Below are 18,765 nucleotides of genomic sequence, written 5' to 3' on the forward strand. Positions count from 1 at the left end.
CCAGGTCACTTTAAAAGGTGTGTTATTTTATTAGTTGTGACAGTGCCTCTGTCCGGGTTTGCAGAATGCCTACCAAGTGACTATGCATGCAGGAAAGAAGTAGTTATGGAAATGAAACACAAATAAAAAAGGCAAAATATTGCAAAAACAAATTATTTTATTAAGTGCAAAACAAGCCGTAGGCAATAAATATATTAGCTCTGGTACATGTCCAAAGACTTGGGTGACCATTCTCTCCAGAACATATTAAGGCAGTGAAATTATTCTGAACATACAGATTTAAAAAATAAAAAATAAATTAAAAAAGGAAACCACTATAACACGTCCCCTTTACACATGCTTGGAAACATCTGGGAGCTTTACATGAATTTCAGTTTGGGCTCAAAGAGAATGTCTGCTCCGTTTGAGAGTTTACAACAGATAGAGTCTCTTACTTCGAGTTCTAGCACTCGGAATTCTAACAGCTCGTTCTGGTCCTTTGCGTCTTGCATTTCATTCTTCAGCTGGTTCTCTTCCATTTCCAGCCTGTAAATCTAGAGCAAAAACACTTGTGGTTTAACGGGCAGGAGAACCACTGTCTCTCACCGGGGAGACATGTGTCCCCTGATCATGGGCCACCTGAGGAAATGGGCAGTCTCCAGGGGTGGGCAGGGAAGGAAGGGGTCTGCGGGCAGCGTGCGAGACAGGCAGGCCCTTTCTCTGAGGAGAAGGGATGACGGCAGACAGAGGCACGCCTGGTTCATCCCCGCAGCCCTGAGCCTGGCCCAGGGGAGGGCCTCCTCATATATTTGCTGAATAACTGAACGATGGGGAAACTGAGGCACAGGGTGATTAATTCCCTTCCTTGAGGTCACTCATGGGGAAGCAAGAGTGATCCCCAAGGCTGCTGGAGCACTGCTCACCCCAGCCCTCCCAGGGTGAGCCCGCCCAGATGGGTCCAGCAACCCCCAGCAGGGAGCCCACACTCCTGGCACTTTCCCAGAGGGCTTGTGGAGGGGCCCAGTGGCGGCAGTGTCCCTGGAAGCACAGTGGGTCTGGAAGGGGGCCTGCCTGTGTCCGACACCCACTGGGAGCCCTGGTCAAGCTGCGTGACTGCTTTGTGCCTCAGCGTCTTCATCCGAGTTGGAAAAGAGCCGCCTGCCCCTTTCACTGATTGCAGGAGGACTAACTGAGCTAATGCCCAGAAAGGAGGGCCTCTGAAATCACGGTCACACTGTCTCTTCCTCCCCGTCAGGAGAAGGACCAGCAATGGGTCCTCTGCTGGGGTGGTACTGCCCACCAGGAGGACACCTGAAAACAGTGTGGAACTTTCCACAGCTGCCAGAATTTAGCGAGCAGGAGCAAGGACAGGAAATGATCCCCAGCGCCCAGGGTCACCTCACAGCGTGTGACCAGTCCTGTCCCAATGCCCCCACTGCTGTGGACAAACACAGGGCAGTGAACAGCCACATGACAGTCAGTGCGGAGCTGGGACCACACGACACCCTCCCCTGGGGCCAGGCCAGGCCCCTCCAGTCTGGCGTCTGGGACACTTCAAAGCAAGGCCCGACCCAGGTCTGATTCCTCTGTAGGGAAGGTGCAGAAAAGGCAAATCTATAGGTACAAAGCAGATGGTGGTTGCCAGGGCAGAAGGAGGTGGGGGATGGGGGTGACTGCAAATGGGCCTGAGGGGTCTTTATGGGGGAAATGAATGCCCTAAAACGGGACTGTGGTGATGGTTACACAACTTGGTAAATTTACTGGGGGGAAAAAAATCACAGGGGCCGGCCCGGTGGCTCAGGCGGTTAGAGCTCCGTGCTCCTAACTCTGAAGGCTGCTGGTTCGATTCCCACATGGACCAGTGGGCTCTCAACCACAAGGTTGCCGGTTCAACTCAAGTCCCGCAAGGGATGGTGGGCTCCGCCCCCTGCAACTAGCAATGGAAACTGTACCTGGAGCTGAGGTGCGCCCTCCACAATTAAGATTGAAAGGACAACAACTTGACTTGGAAAAAAGTCCTGGAAGTACACACTGTTCCCCAATAAAGTCCTGTTCCCCTTCCCCAATAAAATCTATATAAAAAAAAGAAAAGAAAAATGACTAAACTGTCAAAAAAAAAATCACAGAATTGTAGACAAGAAAAAAATTAAGCTTAGGTCTTGTCCCAAAGCATGAGCTCCACTCCCTAAGCCAGCTCCTCAAGATAGTTCTGGAGAGTTCCATGACCAGAAAGTTCTTTGAGCAGAGTGGGAAGGACAGGCTCAGCTCTGCCAGCGCCACTGCCTCCAGTCCATGAACTGGACAATGATGGTCTAAGGGCTGCCATGGACCAGTGCCTGAGGCCCCTCCCTATGGGGGACTCTGGAACCCCAAAGCAATGACAGAGAAGCCCGGAAGCCCCCTCAGAAGGACAGGTGGCCCTGACCATGTCTGCGGGTGCCCTTGGAGGGAGATCCAAATCAGTTCTCCAGGCCCCTCCCCAGATGACAGGAGCAGGACCAGCGGCCAGGAGCCCCCAGGACTTGGGCTCCGATCCTCGTGAGGAGGGCGTGTCTCCTCTAAGAGCCGGCCCCGTGGGTGCTGCCAGCACGGGCACTGGGCAGGACTCAGGCGGTCAGAGTGGGCTTCTGAGGGCCCCGCTGACCTCGGTTCCGTGCTTCTGCGGGGAGGTCAGGGTGTCCACACCTCGTACCTTTTCCAGCAGGTCCTGGTTGGTCCTCATGAGCAGCTGCTTCTCTTCAACCCACTTGGAATCCTAAGGAAAAGCACTAAATGTGGTCACATGCACTGAAGCAAACAGATGCTCCAACAACCAAGTGTCGGCGAGAAGGGTCGCTTAATAAAACTCTCTACGAAAAGGTCACTCTACACCTTTAAACAGTGGCTTTATGTAGCATCCCTCCTGCACCTCTCTCATTCCTGAGAAGCACAGGGACTTGGTTCTGTGTCAGGGACACAGAAACAGCTGCGGTGTGACCGAGCGTCCCCGCAGACCCTCTCATGGCTGGTTGGCTGCAGCCCGTGGGCCGGCGTCCAGGCGCCCTGGTGGTTTCCCAACACTCCATGGGCCTGGCATGGTCCCAGTAACACACTTGGTTCAGCCTAGTCCCTCTGCCCATGCTGCCCTAGCCACGTTTCTTTGCCTGGTCAAGTCCTACCCAGGCCAGTGCCACGAGCACATGGCGGGAAGTCTACCTTTTCACGGGGGCGTCCCCAGCACCTAGCTTGTGCCTGGCACACAACCAGTTCTCAGGATGGATGAAGAAGTGAAGGAACCTCTTCTTCCCTTCTCTCAGCCCCGGTGACCTCCGGGCTTCCTTCTATCTAACATTTCGGACGAGGTTCCCCTCCCCAAGGGCCCGGGCTTTGCCTCTCGGCTGTCTCCTGCTGTCACCCAGGCCTAATCAAACTCAGAGAATGCACACATGAAGGTGACTCCAATGTGAGAAGCTCAAGGGCTGGATTTCTAGGTGACAGCCACGGCGTGCAGTCTCTGAGAATTCAGAGCTAGTCTCTGCAATTAAATCTTGATAGTCAAAAGCAGCTTTTCTTCAGATTCAAGTCAAAAAAGATTTTGGTCACCTGGGAATTCCTCCTATTCTTGTGCATTTGGCAAACCAGCAAAGGAAGAACCATGTTATAATTTCGTAACATGTTTTGGGTTTTGGAAGCTCCGCAGACAGGCTCGTGCCTGGGTTCTGCTTAGCGCCTTCTCCTCGAACATCTCTGGAGCAAACGAAGCGGACCCACAGAGCTTCTCCCCCCTTGGCACCAAGGCTCCAGCGACCCCAGCAAGCAAACAGACGTGAAAGAAGCACAGAACCCTGGGTCGTTCCTGCTCACCTGCCCCTTCTCCACCAACAACTTTTCCAAGTCTTCGATTTTGGCCTGACACCTCAGCAGGTCAGCTTGCAGCTGCTCCCGCGTCTGGAATGCAAAAGGCCAGAAAGTGAGCAGGTCACCTCGGAAGGCTGACAGACGCGGCAAGGGTCACGCTGCAACCCAGACCTTACAAACAGGCCCATCTTTTAGGAGCACGTGTTCAAACCTGGCCCGCCTAGTTGCGTGTAGGTCCTACCACCCACAGGTGTAAAATATTTAAGAACTGAGAGCCGTGGGAAGTTGTCAGTTCGAACCCCCTCGATTGTACAGATAAGGACACGGAAGCCTGGAGAAGAGGCCCGTTGCCTCAGGGGGGTGAGTGCTCCAGACACCTCAGGGCCTCAGCCCGGCTCTGCGGCCAAGTTCAGTGGTGGCTCAGGCGGCCGTCACCAACACTCGCAAAAGCACTTTCATGCTGGGTTGGCCCGTGTTGTGGGCCCTTCATCACCTCCGGCAGGGTCTGAAACAGCATGGGGTGATAGGGGCCTGTGGGAAACTGAGGCACATGTCCCATCTCAGGGGAGATGGCCACTCGGCTGCAGCCAAACACCACCATGTGAAACAGAAAGCCTCGTGTTGCCAGATGTTCTCAGCTTTCGAGAGAAGCCAGGGATCTGGACATCTATGTGAACTCTCTCGACTCTTCAATGTTGGGAACTAGATGAATTTTTTAATGAAAACCACGATTCGGCTCAAACCCAGCCTTGCCGTTTACCTCCTCCGACCCCCAGATTACACACTCAACTCTATTGTGGCAGAAGTGCTCTCCCTGCCAGCCTCGCCGTTTACCTCCTCCGACCCCCAGATTACACACTCAACTCTATTGTGGCAGAAGTGCTCTCCCTGCCAGCCTCACGAGACACCTCCTACCGCCCAGGCTGTTGCGGAACGAAACGAGGGCCCAGCAGAGGGAGGCTCTGGCACCGACGATGGCGTGCTCTCAGGGAGCCCCCTCACTTTCAGAAGGAAGGGGAAGCAGCCCCTGCTCTGTGTGACTCCCGAAGGTGGGGTGAGGGTCTGTACGTTGCAGGGTCCTAGAAGGCAGAGCTCAGCCCAGCATAAGGGCTGGCGTGGCCCAGACCTGGATGGCAGCAGCGACCACAGTGCCCTGTGGGCTGCGAGCACCCTCAAGGTTCCACAGGGACGTTCTTGGGGGTTCTCGGCCTGGAGGGAGAGGAGTCTAAAGTCGGCAAGGTCGCCGACTCTGGGTCACTGAAATTCTGAAGCTGTTCTTGCAAACGAACAGCACGCATGACGCATCATTTCTTCTGGCAACTCCTGCTGTCCCACTGAGGATGAACGTTAGCTCCCGTCGGGTTTCCCAAATGCCGGAGCATTTGTCGTGTCTCAATTACCTGCCAGAATCCCCTCCTAGTGTCAAGGCAGGTGACGTGACAGAACCACAGGGCTGGAAAGGGCATGCTTGAGCGGCCTCCCACGCAGCCCCGGCCGCCCGCGGGTCTGCTGCACTTACCCGGGCCTCCCTCTCAGCGTCCAGCGTCCCCCCGACCTGCTCCTGAAGCAGGGCGTAAGCTCGCTGCAGGGCCTGGTACTCCCTGGTCAGCTGGCAGAACCTCAGGTCAGCCTCTTCTCTGGTGGTTGTCTTCACGTCATGGAGGAGAGAAACAGTGGAGCACATGACTGCATGTGACTTCCGGTGCCAGGGCCACTTACACAGAAGCCAACTTCTGCCAACAATGACTGAACCAAGCAGTCACAGCCAGGACGTAACTGGGATGGCAGAGTGAGGGGCTGCTGGGAACAGACACCACCTCCGCTGTCAGCACCCTTCCCAGGAGCTCGCCGGACCCCGGAATCGCCTCAGTCAAGTGCAAGGGAGACCGTGCAGCCGGGAGCCGGCCCCTCGCCCCAGCACGTCTCACTCTGGGGTTTCTCCTAAGATGACCGCCTAAGTGTGCAAAGATGCAAAACTGGGAACGTAAACGCCCACCACTGGGGGCTGTGGAGTTAAATGCACCATGTGCGTCCACGTGAGAAAGTCCCCGGTCCTCAGGAGAGGACGATGTTTTTGTGCTGAAAGGTGCCTGTGACATACTGTTGATGGAAAAAAGCAAATCAAAACACACGTGTCTGGCACGGTTGCGTTTTACTCGGGTTTTCTTAAGAAAAATAAACTGGGTGGCGGTGGGAGGAGCACGAAGCCGCCCTTCACACCTCTGTGAACCCCGCTCACTCAGTGCCGAGGTCACGAACGTGGACGTGCACAGATGGTCAGCAGAGCGTGAGGGTGGTGACCCGGCAGAGAGGGCGTCGGGGGTTACGTTCCTCTTCACACTTCTCAGTACTGTTTGGATTCTCTCCTACATGTGTCATCTTTATAATGAAAATGGCAACCAGGCTGTTTCTAGTTGGTGGTGGTGGTGGTGGTGGTGGTGGTGGTGGTGGTGGTGGTGGTGGTGGTGGCGGTGGTGCTGCTGCTGTGTGTGTCTGTGTCGGGGGACCAGGAACAGACCATCATGCAGGAATTTCAATTGCAAAGGGCAAGTTATACCAAGGAGACCTCTCGTTTCCTGTGAAATCAGCTCTGGGTAAAGGAAAGGGACCCCTGTGTGGCCAGTGCCCCCTCACCATTCACGGAGCCCAGGAAAGTGGGGACCACCTTCTCTTGACGCTATGGGCTGTGCTAGCACAGGTCCTCCGGGGTTCAGAGCTTTAAGTGGGCAGCTACACTGCCACCGTCAGAGGCCAGAAGTACCACGACACGCATCTGGGCTGAGGCTCGCTTACATCGTCCAGGTCTTCCTCCGGCGTGGCTGGGGCCCTGTCCGTCCTGTCTGTGTTGCAGGATGTTTCGGACAATGTTTCTGAATCCACAGACTCCTCATCAAATCCAAAAAATGTCTCCACAACATGCTTCTGTAAAAGGCAATGTGCATGACATCGGAAACAGACTCAGGAGTGCCAGGTCCCCCAGCCCCCTCATCCCAGGGCAGCGGGGGCTACCATGCACATCTGGGCCACAGGGCACCCCAAGAGGTGGTTGGCGGGGTTCCTAATTGGCTGGGGGAAAAAGAGGCGGCCGGAGGTGGGGGAAGGATGGAGGATGGCCAGGAGCGTGTGCTGGCCCCCCCCCCCCCGGCTCCAGGCTCGGGAGCTGCTGCTGTTATGCACGTCCCTCAGCCCCTCTGAGCACAGCTTCCTTTTCCATCAAAGGGACACGGAACCCCCACCTCATCTGTGAGCACAAGGTGACATTACACATGTGCTGTGCCCATCACACTGACACTCAAGGGGAAGCACATTTGTTACTAAGGAAGGGGTAGTGGGGCCAGGAGATGTCTAGTCCTAGGCGCCACACACAGGGACAGGTGACAGAGGCAGTGTCCAGAGACTGACCCCGGGGCTCTGAGTGGCTGCACTAGCGTGTGGCCCGGGTCCTCAGCAGACCTGCACTAAGAGGGAATGTTTGTTTAACTTTTTATTATGGAAAAATTAGAACCTTTACAAAATAGAAGGAATCGTGTAATGCACGCTCAGGCAGCCACCATGGAGTCAGAGGCACTTTCAATGCTCTGTGTGCCAGTCTCCCAGAACTTCTCCCACCCCAGACACCACAGTATATGGGGCTTCATTCATTCCTGAATGCGTGTGTTCATTCATTCAGGAAACAGCTGCCTGAGCCCCTTCTATAGGTCCCACACTGGGTGGGGCAGGGGGAACCATATGGTCAGAACCAGGCGTAGTCCCCGCCACAGGGAGCGCCAGTCTCCAAGGGGCCTTGGACATCGATGACAATCACCAGATCACCTTGTTTCAGGAACACTGGCTTTTGTTTTATTCCAACATAGTCCCTCAGACGAATTTTCATTTGTTTTCACAATCAATGAATGCTTCTCACGACCATGAAGCAGGAACTATAACTAAATCCAGAGCCAAGACCCAGGCTCCGTCTGGAACCTGGTCTCCCAGAGCCCCCTCCCCATTCCTCAACCCGCAGGGGGCTCAGGGCCCACCCCACACGCGGAGGATGCCCCCCACTGGGCTTGATTCAGCCAATGCACGTCTGCCATCTCATGGGCCCAAATGTAAGAAACATGGCGCTAGTACCACAATTCATAACGTGATTAAGGGGTCATCCCGCAAGGGAAAAGAAGAGGCAGGGGCTTCTTTGTCATCTCGTGAGTTAGTTTCGGAAGAGGCTTTGCAGGAGGCGCCCAACCACTCAGTGTGTGTTGCCCAAACGTCCTTGCACATGGCACCTGTCTTCCTGCTACTGCTTCCACCTTGTGCCCCATTTTTGTTTTTTATAATGCACGTGGGGCAGCTACCACCTCCTGACTTCCTGACTCACGTGTCAGCCATCTCCCCAACAGCTCCATGGGGGCCTAGTGGGCAGTGACGCACCCCCAAACCTGCCACGCCCACAAGCAGCATGTGCCCGTCATGCCAGCCTCATCCTTTCAGTTCCTCATGCCCCTTCCCTTGCTCCTCACCTTCTCGTGCTCCTCTCAGAGAAATCCTTGACCAGAAGCCAACCCTCTCACCCCCTCTCTCCACCGGTCCCTCCATCCCAGTCCAAGCCACCGTCCTCTCTCATTGAAACGATTAAAACCACCTCCTACTGGCCTCCCTGCTCTGCCTTTGTCCCTCACCTAGTGGTCGGAGTGACTATTTTGAAATGAAAGTGAAGTCCTGCTGGTCCTCTGCTCAAAGCCCCATGGCAATGCACTGCATCATGGCTGAGTAAAAGTCAACATCCCTGCAGCCTACAGGCTTGGCGACCTGCCTCCCACCCTGCTCCTCCCCTCGTCCTCCTGCAGCACTCTGCTCCAGCCACACTGCCAAGCACGCCCCTGCACCTCCCACATGCCTGCACAGGGCCTCTGCACAGCCTCGAGCCTCTTCCCCGGGATCCCCAGGGCTCTCTCCCTCACGCCCCTCGAGTCTCTGCACAAATGCAACGTTATGAAAAAGGCTCCTCTGATCACCACGGCGAAGTCCTTACCAACCCATCCCCACCCCAACCTGTCTAACCTTCCTTTCTTTTTCTCCCTAGCACTCATTGCCGCCTGACATAAGATATATTTTGCGTATGTGTTTATTACCTGTCTTCCCTCTCTGGAATGTAGGCCCCATGGGCACACGGATTTTGTTCCATGAGAGCAGGATTTGGGCTCTTTTATTCTCCATTGTGGCCCAGGGCCTGGCACTCAAGAAATACTGGTTGTTAGATGAGTTTTCGCAAACATGTCTGTTACTGAACTCAAAGCCAAACTAACTTGTTTGCCCACAAACAGCTTCAGGTTTGCACATCCCTTCCCTTCAGTCACGCAGCCAGCATCAGCTGGACAGCCACCTGGCTGTGCACACCAGGTGAGTCTAACAGGTAGGAATGTGAGGACCTCATAGGCTCCATCGGTTTCAAATGATTTCTTCTCTCCAAGTAGAGGTTGCAGACAAGACAATGTATACTCAAATCCCCCTGTGGAAGAGAAACCCCACCTAGTTCGGGCATCAAAACCTCTCCAGACGAACTCCTGGGAGCAGTGGCCACGACATACCAATGGGGCCAATGGCACCTTCAGGAGTGACACATCCACAGTACTCAAGCTCCTCTGTACACACGGTTCACCTCCCTGAGCTCAGGGCTCCTTGTTTTCCTGGGCAGCCACTTAGCTGACCTTATTTCCTGTAAACACCACTCATTGCGAGGCCTCTGGGGACAGGTCTGTGTTTGCTGCTGTGACAACTGGCAGGGAGCGGCGATGCACAGAGGGCCCTGCCTGGCACACAGTGGAGCCCCGGGGACCATGGAGCCATGCACCCTCGAAATGATCAGGACAGGACACCGAGCTGTGGTCGCCCCCGTCGGCGCCCTGGACCATTCTGGGGCCTGGGGTCTCAGTGTGTCATGGCCCGGGGGGGATCCGGATTTGGGAACCCTGCACGACTGCTGGGGAGAAACTCAGTTACGGAGCACGGCCGCAGGGTGTTAACTGCAGACGCTGCAGACCTGCACTTGAAGCAGAACTGCCTTTGTAAACAGCCCGTCCCAGGCCCAGGTGGGAAGTATAACATGGTCCCAGAGACTGAGACCCCAGGGCAGCAGCTGCAGTGAGGGAAGGAGCAAGCAGCTCTGGGGGTGGAGCCCAATCACAAAGGGGCCTCCAGATTGCAATCCGACAACAACAAAGGCCGCAATCCACAAACGCAGGCCATTTCCATGGCACAGCGAGTTGGCCGCGACCTCCCACCTTGTGGAGCAGATGCGCTGAGTCAGTTTGTTTTCTCTAAGGGTTAGCTTTTCTCAGGTTGTACTATATGGGAAGTCAAAACGTACTACATAAACTTCTGCCTTTATTAAAAATAAATTAAAAAAAAAAAACAAGATGGAGAAGAACATTTTTAACGCTCCGAGGGAAATCAGGTGGCTGTTTTCTTTGAAGACAATGCAACCACTGCCTCACACTGCATGTTCAAACTCTACATAAAATAAACCACTAGAAACCACTGCGCCCTCTAATGCTTGGCTTATAAAGGGCTTTAGAGAAAAGTCAAGCACGAGAGAAACTGGTGAGTTTTTCAGTCTCCATCATTCTCAGATTCCCTGGGCATTTCCTAAGGAAAGATCCTACAGGGGCACCCCTGTCCATCCTTGCTCATTCTAAGTGCATCTTACACCCAAGAGGGGCTCACACCTCCACGCTTCCGTTTTCTTTACCGCCAGTCTTGCCTTGCTGACTCCCTATTACAAACTGATCCAAATTTTTAAAATGCAGTTTGGGCAAAACTGACTGAAAGATAACAATTTCTTCTCCATTTACACTTTGAATATACAGAGGTGCTTATTCTTAGCAGATTAAATGGGACCGAGAGGAAAAGAGGGGCCCCCCCAAAATACCCCTCAACCGACTCTAGCCTCCCTCGGCCTCCTCTCGCCTCGCCTCCATGTCACCTCCAACAAGCGCTGTCACAGGACGGGGCTTCCTGTCACAGGGAGTGACTGCCACTGAGCCGCAAGCCATCCCCACAGCCAGCCCTTACCTTCATGCCTGTAGGTCATCTCCTGGCAGCCCGAGAAGTACAGACACACCAGGGCACAGAGACAGAGGAAGAAGGAGAAGTACAGCACGAAGAGGACGTACTCCATCGTCGTGAGGGCTCCCAGAACCCTCTAGCCCCCCCGCATGTGTCGGGTGAGCCAAAGCCCCGTCACTGCCACCAATCTCCAGGCCTCTTTGAGTCCTAGGAGAAAACTCCAACCCTCTCCCAAAGCATTCTCCTCTCCTCTGCCGCCCGGCTTCCTGCGGTCTCGTCTGCTGGGGAGGCCTGAGGACGGCACACCTCTATTTAGGATGCCAGCTCCAGGGCAGATCGGGGCTGAGAGAAGCAGGTTTCCAGGGGCAGGGCTGCAGGAGTCACACAGTACGACTTCCGGGCTGGTTTATTCTCTGAGGGCTTTCCTCCCAGACCTCAGGCTCCCTGAGCTGCCCGGTTGCCAATGTCATTCAACAGGCCCCTGGGTGCTCGCAAGGGCCCCTGGGAACAGCACTAGCAACGGTGATGCCCCGAGAGCCTGCCCAGGACCAGGCCAAGACAAGGAGGAGCCTCCCGCCTCGCGTGCTTGGGCCACTGCTGTCACTCCCCGGCTATCCTACATGCACCCTGGACAGCAAACTTGGTTTCTCAGCGATCCTTCCCGCAGTATTTGTTTTGCCGCTTATCCCGCAGACCATTATCCACAGAAAAGCTGTAACTTCAGTCCCCCGCCCACGTGGGCACTTGTGAGAGTCCTGCATTTCCTGGAGAACCTTCTCTAGACATAGCATCAAAAGTAACCCCCCCCTCAGTGGAAAAAATGGACAGGTTTTCCCATAAAAAAGTAAAACTGGACTTTGAAATATAGTAAAGCAACATTAAAAGGCAAAGGACAATTCATAAAAGGAAAAGTATATACAGCCACGTTCATGTATACATTTCAACTTCAATAGCGCTTGACACTCTATTCCTTTTAAAGTGCCTATGATATGAGCTGGGTAGCCCTGTCATGCTACGCAATTTAGAGCTGACTAAATCTTTATGTCATGCTTCCAAATCACACGCCACCCAGGCAGACTGGTTCAGGGATGGGCCTGTGACCAAAGTAAGCCAAGAAGCACCAGCCTTGGGACTTCTGCTGGAACTACTGAGGAGACATGCCGTCCTACCACAGAGGTTGCTGGGCAGGTATGCCAGCTGCTAAAGCCGTTTGGGCCACTTTCCTGAGAAAGAGGCCAGCCCAGAGGAGAGCAGAGTTGAAAGATGGAGAAAGGCAGGTTCCTGGCAACTTCCTATGAGCACCTGGATCCAGCCATGCCTGAAGCCAGCTACCTATAGGTTTCTCAGCTACATAAATTCATTTCTTTGCTTAAGTGACTGCGTTTTTGCCACTAGCAACAGACAGAATCTTGGCTAATGTTGTGGGGAGAAGGGAGGTAATCCTAGAAATGAAGCCATTGGCAAACTGTTAAGTTCTGGGACAAGTCAAAAGGCTGATCTCTCTCCCTGAGCTGCTCTGCACATGGATCCTCAAGAAAAACCAAGGACACCCTCTGCCTGGCAAGTGCTACAGCTGCCTGAGCTACTTAGACCCCCCACCTCTGCCAGAATCTTCTCAAGGGTGGAGACACCATTCTGTGCCCTGTCACCTGATATTCTGCCATGCCCGAAGCAGACGCTCCACAGATGATGGCTAGAGGGGTGGGGGAATGGGTGGGGTGACCGTCACATTGCCTCGGACTTCACAGCATGAGTGGCCACAGGCCCTGCGCTAGTTCAGACAGGGCACGATGACTGATGACAATGAGCTGGCACTTTTTGCCAGCACCTGATCCAGGGAGCTAGACTGGAGACCTCAGGTATAAGCCACAAGTGCTGGGTTCCAACCCTGCTCCCTAGGCTGCCGGGCAGACCACGTGGCCCCCAGTCACAGCCCTCCCACAGCCCCCAACAGCCCTCATTCCACCACTGGCATTAAGCCCCAGAGGGAGCAGACATGGAGACTGACAATACATCCCAGGGCAGAAGGAGCAGGGGGCAGAGGAAGCCCAGAGAAAGGGCGTCTAACCCCGTGGGAGGGCGAAGGCTTGGAGGCAGTGGGGACAGCTAAGTCCACTCTCGAAGGAGCAGGAGGTGGTGAGCAGAAGAGGTGGAGAAGCAGCAGCATGGCAAGCCCCAGGGGCTGGAGCCAGGATGTGCCGAGGTGGAATAAAGCAGGAAGCAAGTGGCCAGATCCTGAATGGCCTGAGGGCCTAGCCAAGGAGCCCCGACTTCATCCCCCAGGGAGAGCGGGAGCCAGCGCATGGCTTTTTAACAAGGTGGTGGCAGTGTCAGACTAGTGCCTCAGAAAGATCACTGTGTCAGCTTCGGAGGGGAGGGAAGGCGCTGGGAGCAGGGGGAGCCGTCAGGGACGAGGGCCTGAAGGAAGGCAGTGGAGACATGAGAAAGCAGAAGCCTGGAGGGGGGGTCTGGAATCAGGGAGCCTGTGCCCATCCCCCTCCCACGGGTTCTGGGGTCCCTCCTAGCACCAGGCAGGAAGCCCAGGAGCCTGTAGACTAGGCTCCCAGCCTGGCCTGCCTCCCAGCCGGCTCCCCTCCTGAGACTACCCCCCGCCCCCGCCACCGCCCCACCGGCTCATTCCCGGCCTGGTGGGTTCCGGCCCCACTTGAATGCATTGCCTAGAAGCACCAGAACTTTGTCATTCCTGGCACGGCCTGGGTGTCCCTACGGTCACTGCTACACAGAAGAGGTGCCCTGGGCAGGCTCTGTGGCGCCCAGCACGTGTGCTAACTGCAGCCATTGTTCACGTGCTCAGTCTCCACTGAGACGTGCTCTGTGCTGCTAGAGAGTAAGCTTCAGTGGCTGCAACACCTACAGCCCGGCCCACTGGGGCTGTTCCAGGTTGGGCCCTGGTGCCAGACCTTCTGTAGAACAAGCCTCCCTCTCTGGCTCAGTGTCCTTCTCCTGCAGCCCCTCAGTGGGGGCTGAACTAACAGGTTCCCTGGGCAGACACAGCCAATACCAGTCTCGTCCCCAGAAGCCCAGTGAGACAGGCTCAGCAGCCCTCAGGGGGTGAAGGCCCCCTGGAAGACGGGGGCTGATGTCACTGCTCTGTCCTCCTTCGGCAACCCAGGGTGAGGGTATGGAACTGGAGGAGGCCCTCAGGGGAACTGCAGAGTCCAGTTCTGTAGCCCTTAGAAAAGAAAGTCAGGGCCAGAGAGCAGGATGGGCTGTCAGGTCTTCTAGAAAATTCTGGAAACTTCAACACATTCACCACCATACTCTGTAAAGTAGACCCAGGCAAAGTGGTAAAGTACACAGATGCATAAGGGACAGAGAGGGATGGGGGCATTAAAGGGGCGAGAGAAACTGCTGAATTCCTGTGGCCTGTGGAACAGAAGGGACACCGCCCAGGCCTGAGGCCCCGGGGAACTGAGGAACCCACTCAGGTCCCTGGTGGGTCCAAATACCCGTGCCCTCCTGCTCCGGACAATGCTGGGGTTCAGTAGGAGCCTGGGGGGGAATTAATCTATACTGCACCTTAAGAAGAAGAAAAGATGCTGGTGAGTCACAGAAACGGTAAGTGGGAAGGCCCCTGAACCAGCGCAGGGGACTCAGCCTTCAAGTGGTATCGGACTATTTTAATCAGAGTTACTGTATAGCCTCATCCTTCTGGAACCATCCAGCATCATGTAAGTGCGTTTCTCCTTATTCCGTCAGAATCAGCAATTCACTTACTCCGTCAACACCTGTTCAGGGAAACTACTCCGTGGCAGGCAGTGAACAGACAGAGAGAACAGGACACACTCATCTGCTGTACATACAAGCCTAGCAAAGTGTAAGCCAATTCTCGGCCTCGTAAGTTCTCTTCCCATAAACATATTCAGAGATCAGGAAAAGGGGAAACATCATCTCTTCTTATTCCAGGCATTCTGATACAGGTTTGAAAAATCTAGTCACAGCTGAACAATGGGTTTCCTGAAAACCCTCCTTAGGAAAGCTTTATGGGGTGGATAATGCCACCCCACATTCAGTTAATGGGACAAACGGAACACCTTTAGAGTGTTGCTTTTTAATCACATGTCCCACGGTGACAATGGCATTTACAGACACTCCTGGCAACGGTGCAAAATGACGCAACTCTCCCGTAGGACAGAGGGGGGCACACGTCCTAGATCAAAGCCTTCACACCCTCTGATCTGCGCTTCGACTTCCGGAATCTACCTGTGGGAACAGTCCAGACTATGGGCACGGCTTTCTGACAAAAAGAGTTCGCCGTGGTGACATTTACGGAAGCAGAAAGTCCAACAAGAGGGAAGGGTAGTCACGTAATGAAATGTCCGACCCTGAGGGCATAAAACAGAACCGACCCAGAAAGACCTGTCCAGGCAAACACAGACACGCCGACTGCAGCATCATTCATATCCGGGAGTCGCTGAAAGCAGACATGCTGACTGACATGCCAACTGGTCAGAAGATTCATGGCCCATCTGCTTAGTGGATTATATAGCCATAAAATGTATGTTTGTGACAAGAGCGTCATAACATGGATACATGCTTTATGGTAGAATGTTAAGTAAAAGCACAGGGTGCAAAAGTACATTCTATACTTACACTTAGGTTATAAAAAAAAGATGGAGCAGGAGGAGGACTACAGCTGGTGGGGCGGGAGCTGTATTAAAATGCCAACCCCAGCTGCACTGCGGGTGACGAATCACTTTTTATCCTATTCCCCAGGTGGTCTATGAGCGGTAAGGTCATACCACTTCACTTCCATAATAAAAATATGTGTTTAGAAATACACAAGTTCTGCTGAACCACTTCCCATTTCTGAGTTTCTAATGTCAGTGCTTAGAAACCCACACCTCCTTGAACTTGACTTGCTCCAAGATTGGGCCGTGGAGCCCCAGATTTGAGTTTGAATCTCGGCCTTGTCAATTGACTTTGTCTCTGAGTTATTGCTATATTTTAGATCCATACACTTCCTGTAACTGTCAAATGGGAAAAATCACACCAACCTCCCAGGGTTGCTGTGAGGATTAAATGAGATGCTGTAAACAACCACTTATCCGAGTATCCGGGATGTAGCAAATTACCGACAAGCACAGATGAGTGACGTGAACCTGGCTGACGCACTCGGCTGTCTCTGGCCACAGAGTGTGTTACACACATTTTTACCAACAGTTAAAACCCTTAGATTTTATATAACTTACAGTGTTGTGGGTTGAACTGGGTCCCCCCCCAAAAAATATGCTGAAGTCCTAAACCTCCAGTACCTCCGAACGGCCCTTATTTGGAAATCAGTCTGTGGCAGAAGGAATTAGTTAATATGAGGTCATACTAGAGTAGGGTGGACCCTGATCCAACATGGCTTGTGTCCTCATAAGAAGACAGCCATGTGAAGACAGAGGCACAGGGAGAGTGGCATTTGATGACGACAACTGAGGTTGAAGTTATGTAGCTGCAAGACCAGGGAAGCCAAAGATTGCCGGCAAATCACCAGAAGCTGAAAGAGGGAAGGAAGGATTCCCCTACAGGTTTCGGAGGGGGCGTGGCCCTGCCAACCCCTTGAGTTTAGACTTCTAGCCCCCAGCACTGTGAGACAATACGTTTCTGTTGTTCTAAGCCCCCCAGTTAGTGGCACTTTGTTACAGAAGCCCTAGGAAGCAAATGCACGAGGATTCCCACTTCTCCTGAGAGCCTGGAACACCTGCTACTACCTGGCTCAGTTTTTTATAGCAACTAGTATTTGGGGCCTGGTTAGCCACAGGCCTCACCACTCCCAGTAGCCAGCCTGATACTGAGGCCACATATCTGTAGCCATTCAGTGTCACATCTGCACGGCTGTTGTCTTTAGAAAAGAGAAGTATTTCTCTCTAACTATACCTCTACCAAAAGATAAACCAGGAACGTCCGGTTCAAAGCAAAGCAGAGTGGGCCGTCTTCGTGGAAGTGAAAAATATGTTTATGGGGTTAAATGCAAACCAAGCCTTTCTTTTACACCTGCCCTAGTTTGCTGTGTTACACTGCAGCTTGGTCCTGTGGGCATCTGAGTTTTCCAAGCCCAGCTCTGCTCTCTCTGCCAGGACATTCGGACACTACCTCTATAAATCCACATTTTCCAAAAAGAACACAATTCAGCTTTATTCCAAAAAAGCCCAAAGCTCCCGATTTTTCAGACCAGGATATAAGATGTTAAGAACCAAGCCTGAGTGTCCTTCAAATCCTTCAAAAGGTCTAAGTGTTTATGTTTTTAATTTTGGGTGAGCAGCGCCTGAGGCCTAAATACAGAATGCGTCCGTGAGGTGTCCATGAATAAATTACAATAACCAGGTCCACACCATCAGTTATGTGGCTTTGCGAGAGGGTAGAAATCGGTCTCCACCAGCAAATATGCAGAAATGTGAGCGTGTCAGCCTTTAGGGCCCCCCTCCACGGATGGCTCACCACCCCCACGCAGGCTCACCTTGGGCAGCTTCAGGCCTTTCCCACGATGTCTTTTGGAGCGCAAGAGCCGTTCTCTCTCCTGGAAGGAAACACAACTGTTGGCATTTTCAGCCAGCCTCACGTCATACCAGCCAACCCGGCTGGCTCTCGAGGGGCGGGACTTACATGCTGCCACGTCTGCCTGTCTGGACCTGGCACAGGTTAGTAAGTCCAGGTTCTGACACCCAGGTGAGAGCTGCTTCTCAGAACCAACAGCTACAGAGCTGCATCCTCTACTCCAGCCCTGAACAGGACTTGGACTGTCCCGGGGGGGAAAAATGCCAAGATCTGCCGGGTCTGTAAGCCTCCAGCCTGTCTGCTTCGGGGCTGGAGGCCGGGAGGCCCTGGGCAGTGCTGAACAGACATCCGCTGGGTCAGCACCACAGCTGAGTGCGAGAAAGCCTGCGGCTTCGAGCTCAGACGGAGCTGGGGCCCAATCCCCAGGGGCCTCCTCCTGCCAGGAGACACTTTATTTCAGGTTCCTCCTTTGCCATGTGAGGCTAGAACCTGCCCTGCAGTGTCTCCCTAAGAAGGAAACGAGCAACTGCCGGTGCCTGGTGGCTGTCGTCACCAGGATGGCGTTTATAGAGCAGCAGCTGCAGGAGCAGCATTCGGCCTCAGATAAAGCCAGTCAATTCTCTCCTTTCTAATCAGTCCTGTTATTCCTGTTGGCTGCCAGGAAACCCAGAGACAAAACGGTGCTTGGCTTCAGCTCTTAGGCTCCACCCATGTGTCCCTCCCGGTCTGACTGATGCTGTATCTTTATTCTCTCTAATCTTAGGTGTTTGTTATTCCTCTTTCGACTTTATCATCATATTACTGAATGTGTTTTTTCATCTCATGTTACATCAAGTCTTTTGTGTAATGAAGCAAAGATGGATGGAAGGAAGGAGGAATGGAAGGAAGGAGAGGAGGAGGAAAGGAGGGATGGAAGGAGGCAGGGATGTGAAGATGGACGGATGGAGAAATGGCTGGAAAGAAGGACAGAAGGAAAGGGGAGGATGGGAAGATGGAGGATGGATGAATGAAGTGGTGGGAAGATAAGTGGAAGGAGGTGTGGGTGGAAGGAAAGGAGGGAGGGAAGATAAAGAGCTGGGCAAACAAAGTGAACTTGACAATTATTCAGATCCTTTTCTAGAATTTTGACCCCTGGCTTTTCTACTCTTTGAAGACCCACGAATGGAACTGAAACGTTCCCTCCCAGGCAAGCAGAACACACTTTGCTTCTAAGCTCCCACCGAAGCTCACTGCAGATGCTCCCTTATTACTGCTGCCTGAGCTTCTTCCAGAGAGCTGCAGCATTGTCTGGATAGAACACTGCAGCTACGTAAGAACTACTCACCACCCCCCTTCTCTCTCTCTCTCTCTCTCTCTCTCTCTCTCTCTCTCTCTTTCTCTCTCTCTCTCTCTCTCTCAGCA

The 18,765-nt window shown here is 53.6% G+C and overlaps 1 protein-coding gene across 6 annotated transcripts in view; it reads right to left on the minus strand.

Annotated features, from left to right (window-relative positions):
• JAKMIP1 (janus kinase and microtubule interacting protein 1) overlaps positions 1-18,765 on the minus strand; it is a 104,379-nt gene that overhangs the window by 22,276 nt on the left and 63,338 nt on the right. For 5 of the 6 annotated variants that reach the window (XM_033106709.1, XM_033106705.1, XM_033106708.1 and 2 more), the window contains exons 8-13: positions 17,327-17,386; positions 6,610-6,738; positions 5,336-5,464; positions 3,823-3,906; positions 2,672-2,734; positions 435-533 (exon numbers count right to left, since the gene is read on the minus strand). In XM_033106709.1, the coding sequence (XP_032962600.1) occupies positions 435-533; positions 2,672-2,734; positions 3,823-3,906; positions 5,336-5,464; positions 6,610-6,738; positions 17,327-17,386 (564 nt within the window). Of the gene's footprint in view, positions 1-139; positions 534-2,671; positions 2,735-3,822; positions 3,907-5,335; positions 5,465-6,609; positions 6,739-17,326; positions 17,387-18,765 lie in introns of those variants that run through there. The other variant, XM_033106710.1, reaches the window with a different exon arrangement.

This window comes from Rhinolophus ferrumequinum, chromosome 5 (assembly GCF_004115265.2).
Source record: "Rhinolophus ferrumequinum isolate MPI-CBG mRhiFer1 chromosome 5, mRhiFer1_v1.p, whole genome shotgun sequence".
Taxonomy (NCBI): domain Eukaryota; kingdom Metazoa; phylum Chordata; class Mammalia; order Chiroptera; family Rhinolophidae; genus Rhinolophus; species Rhinolophus ferrumequinum.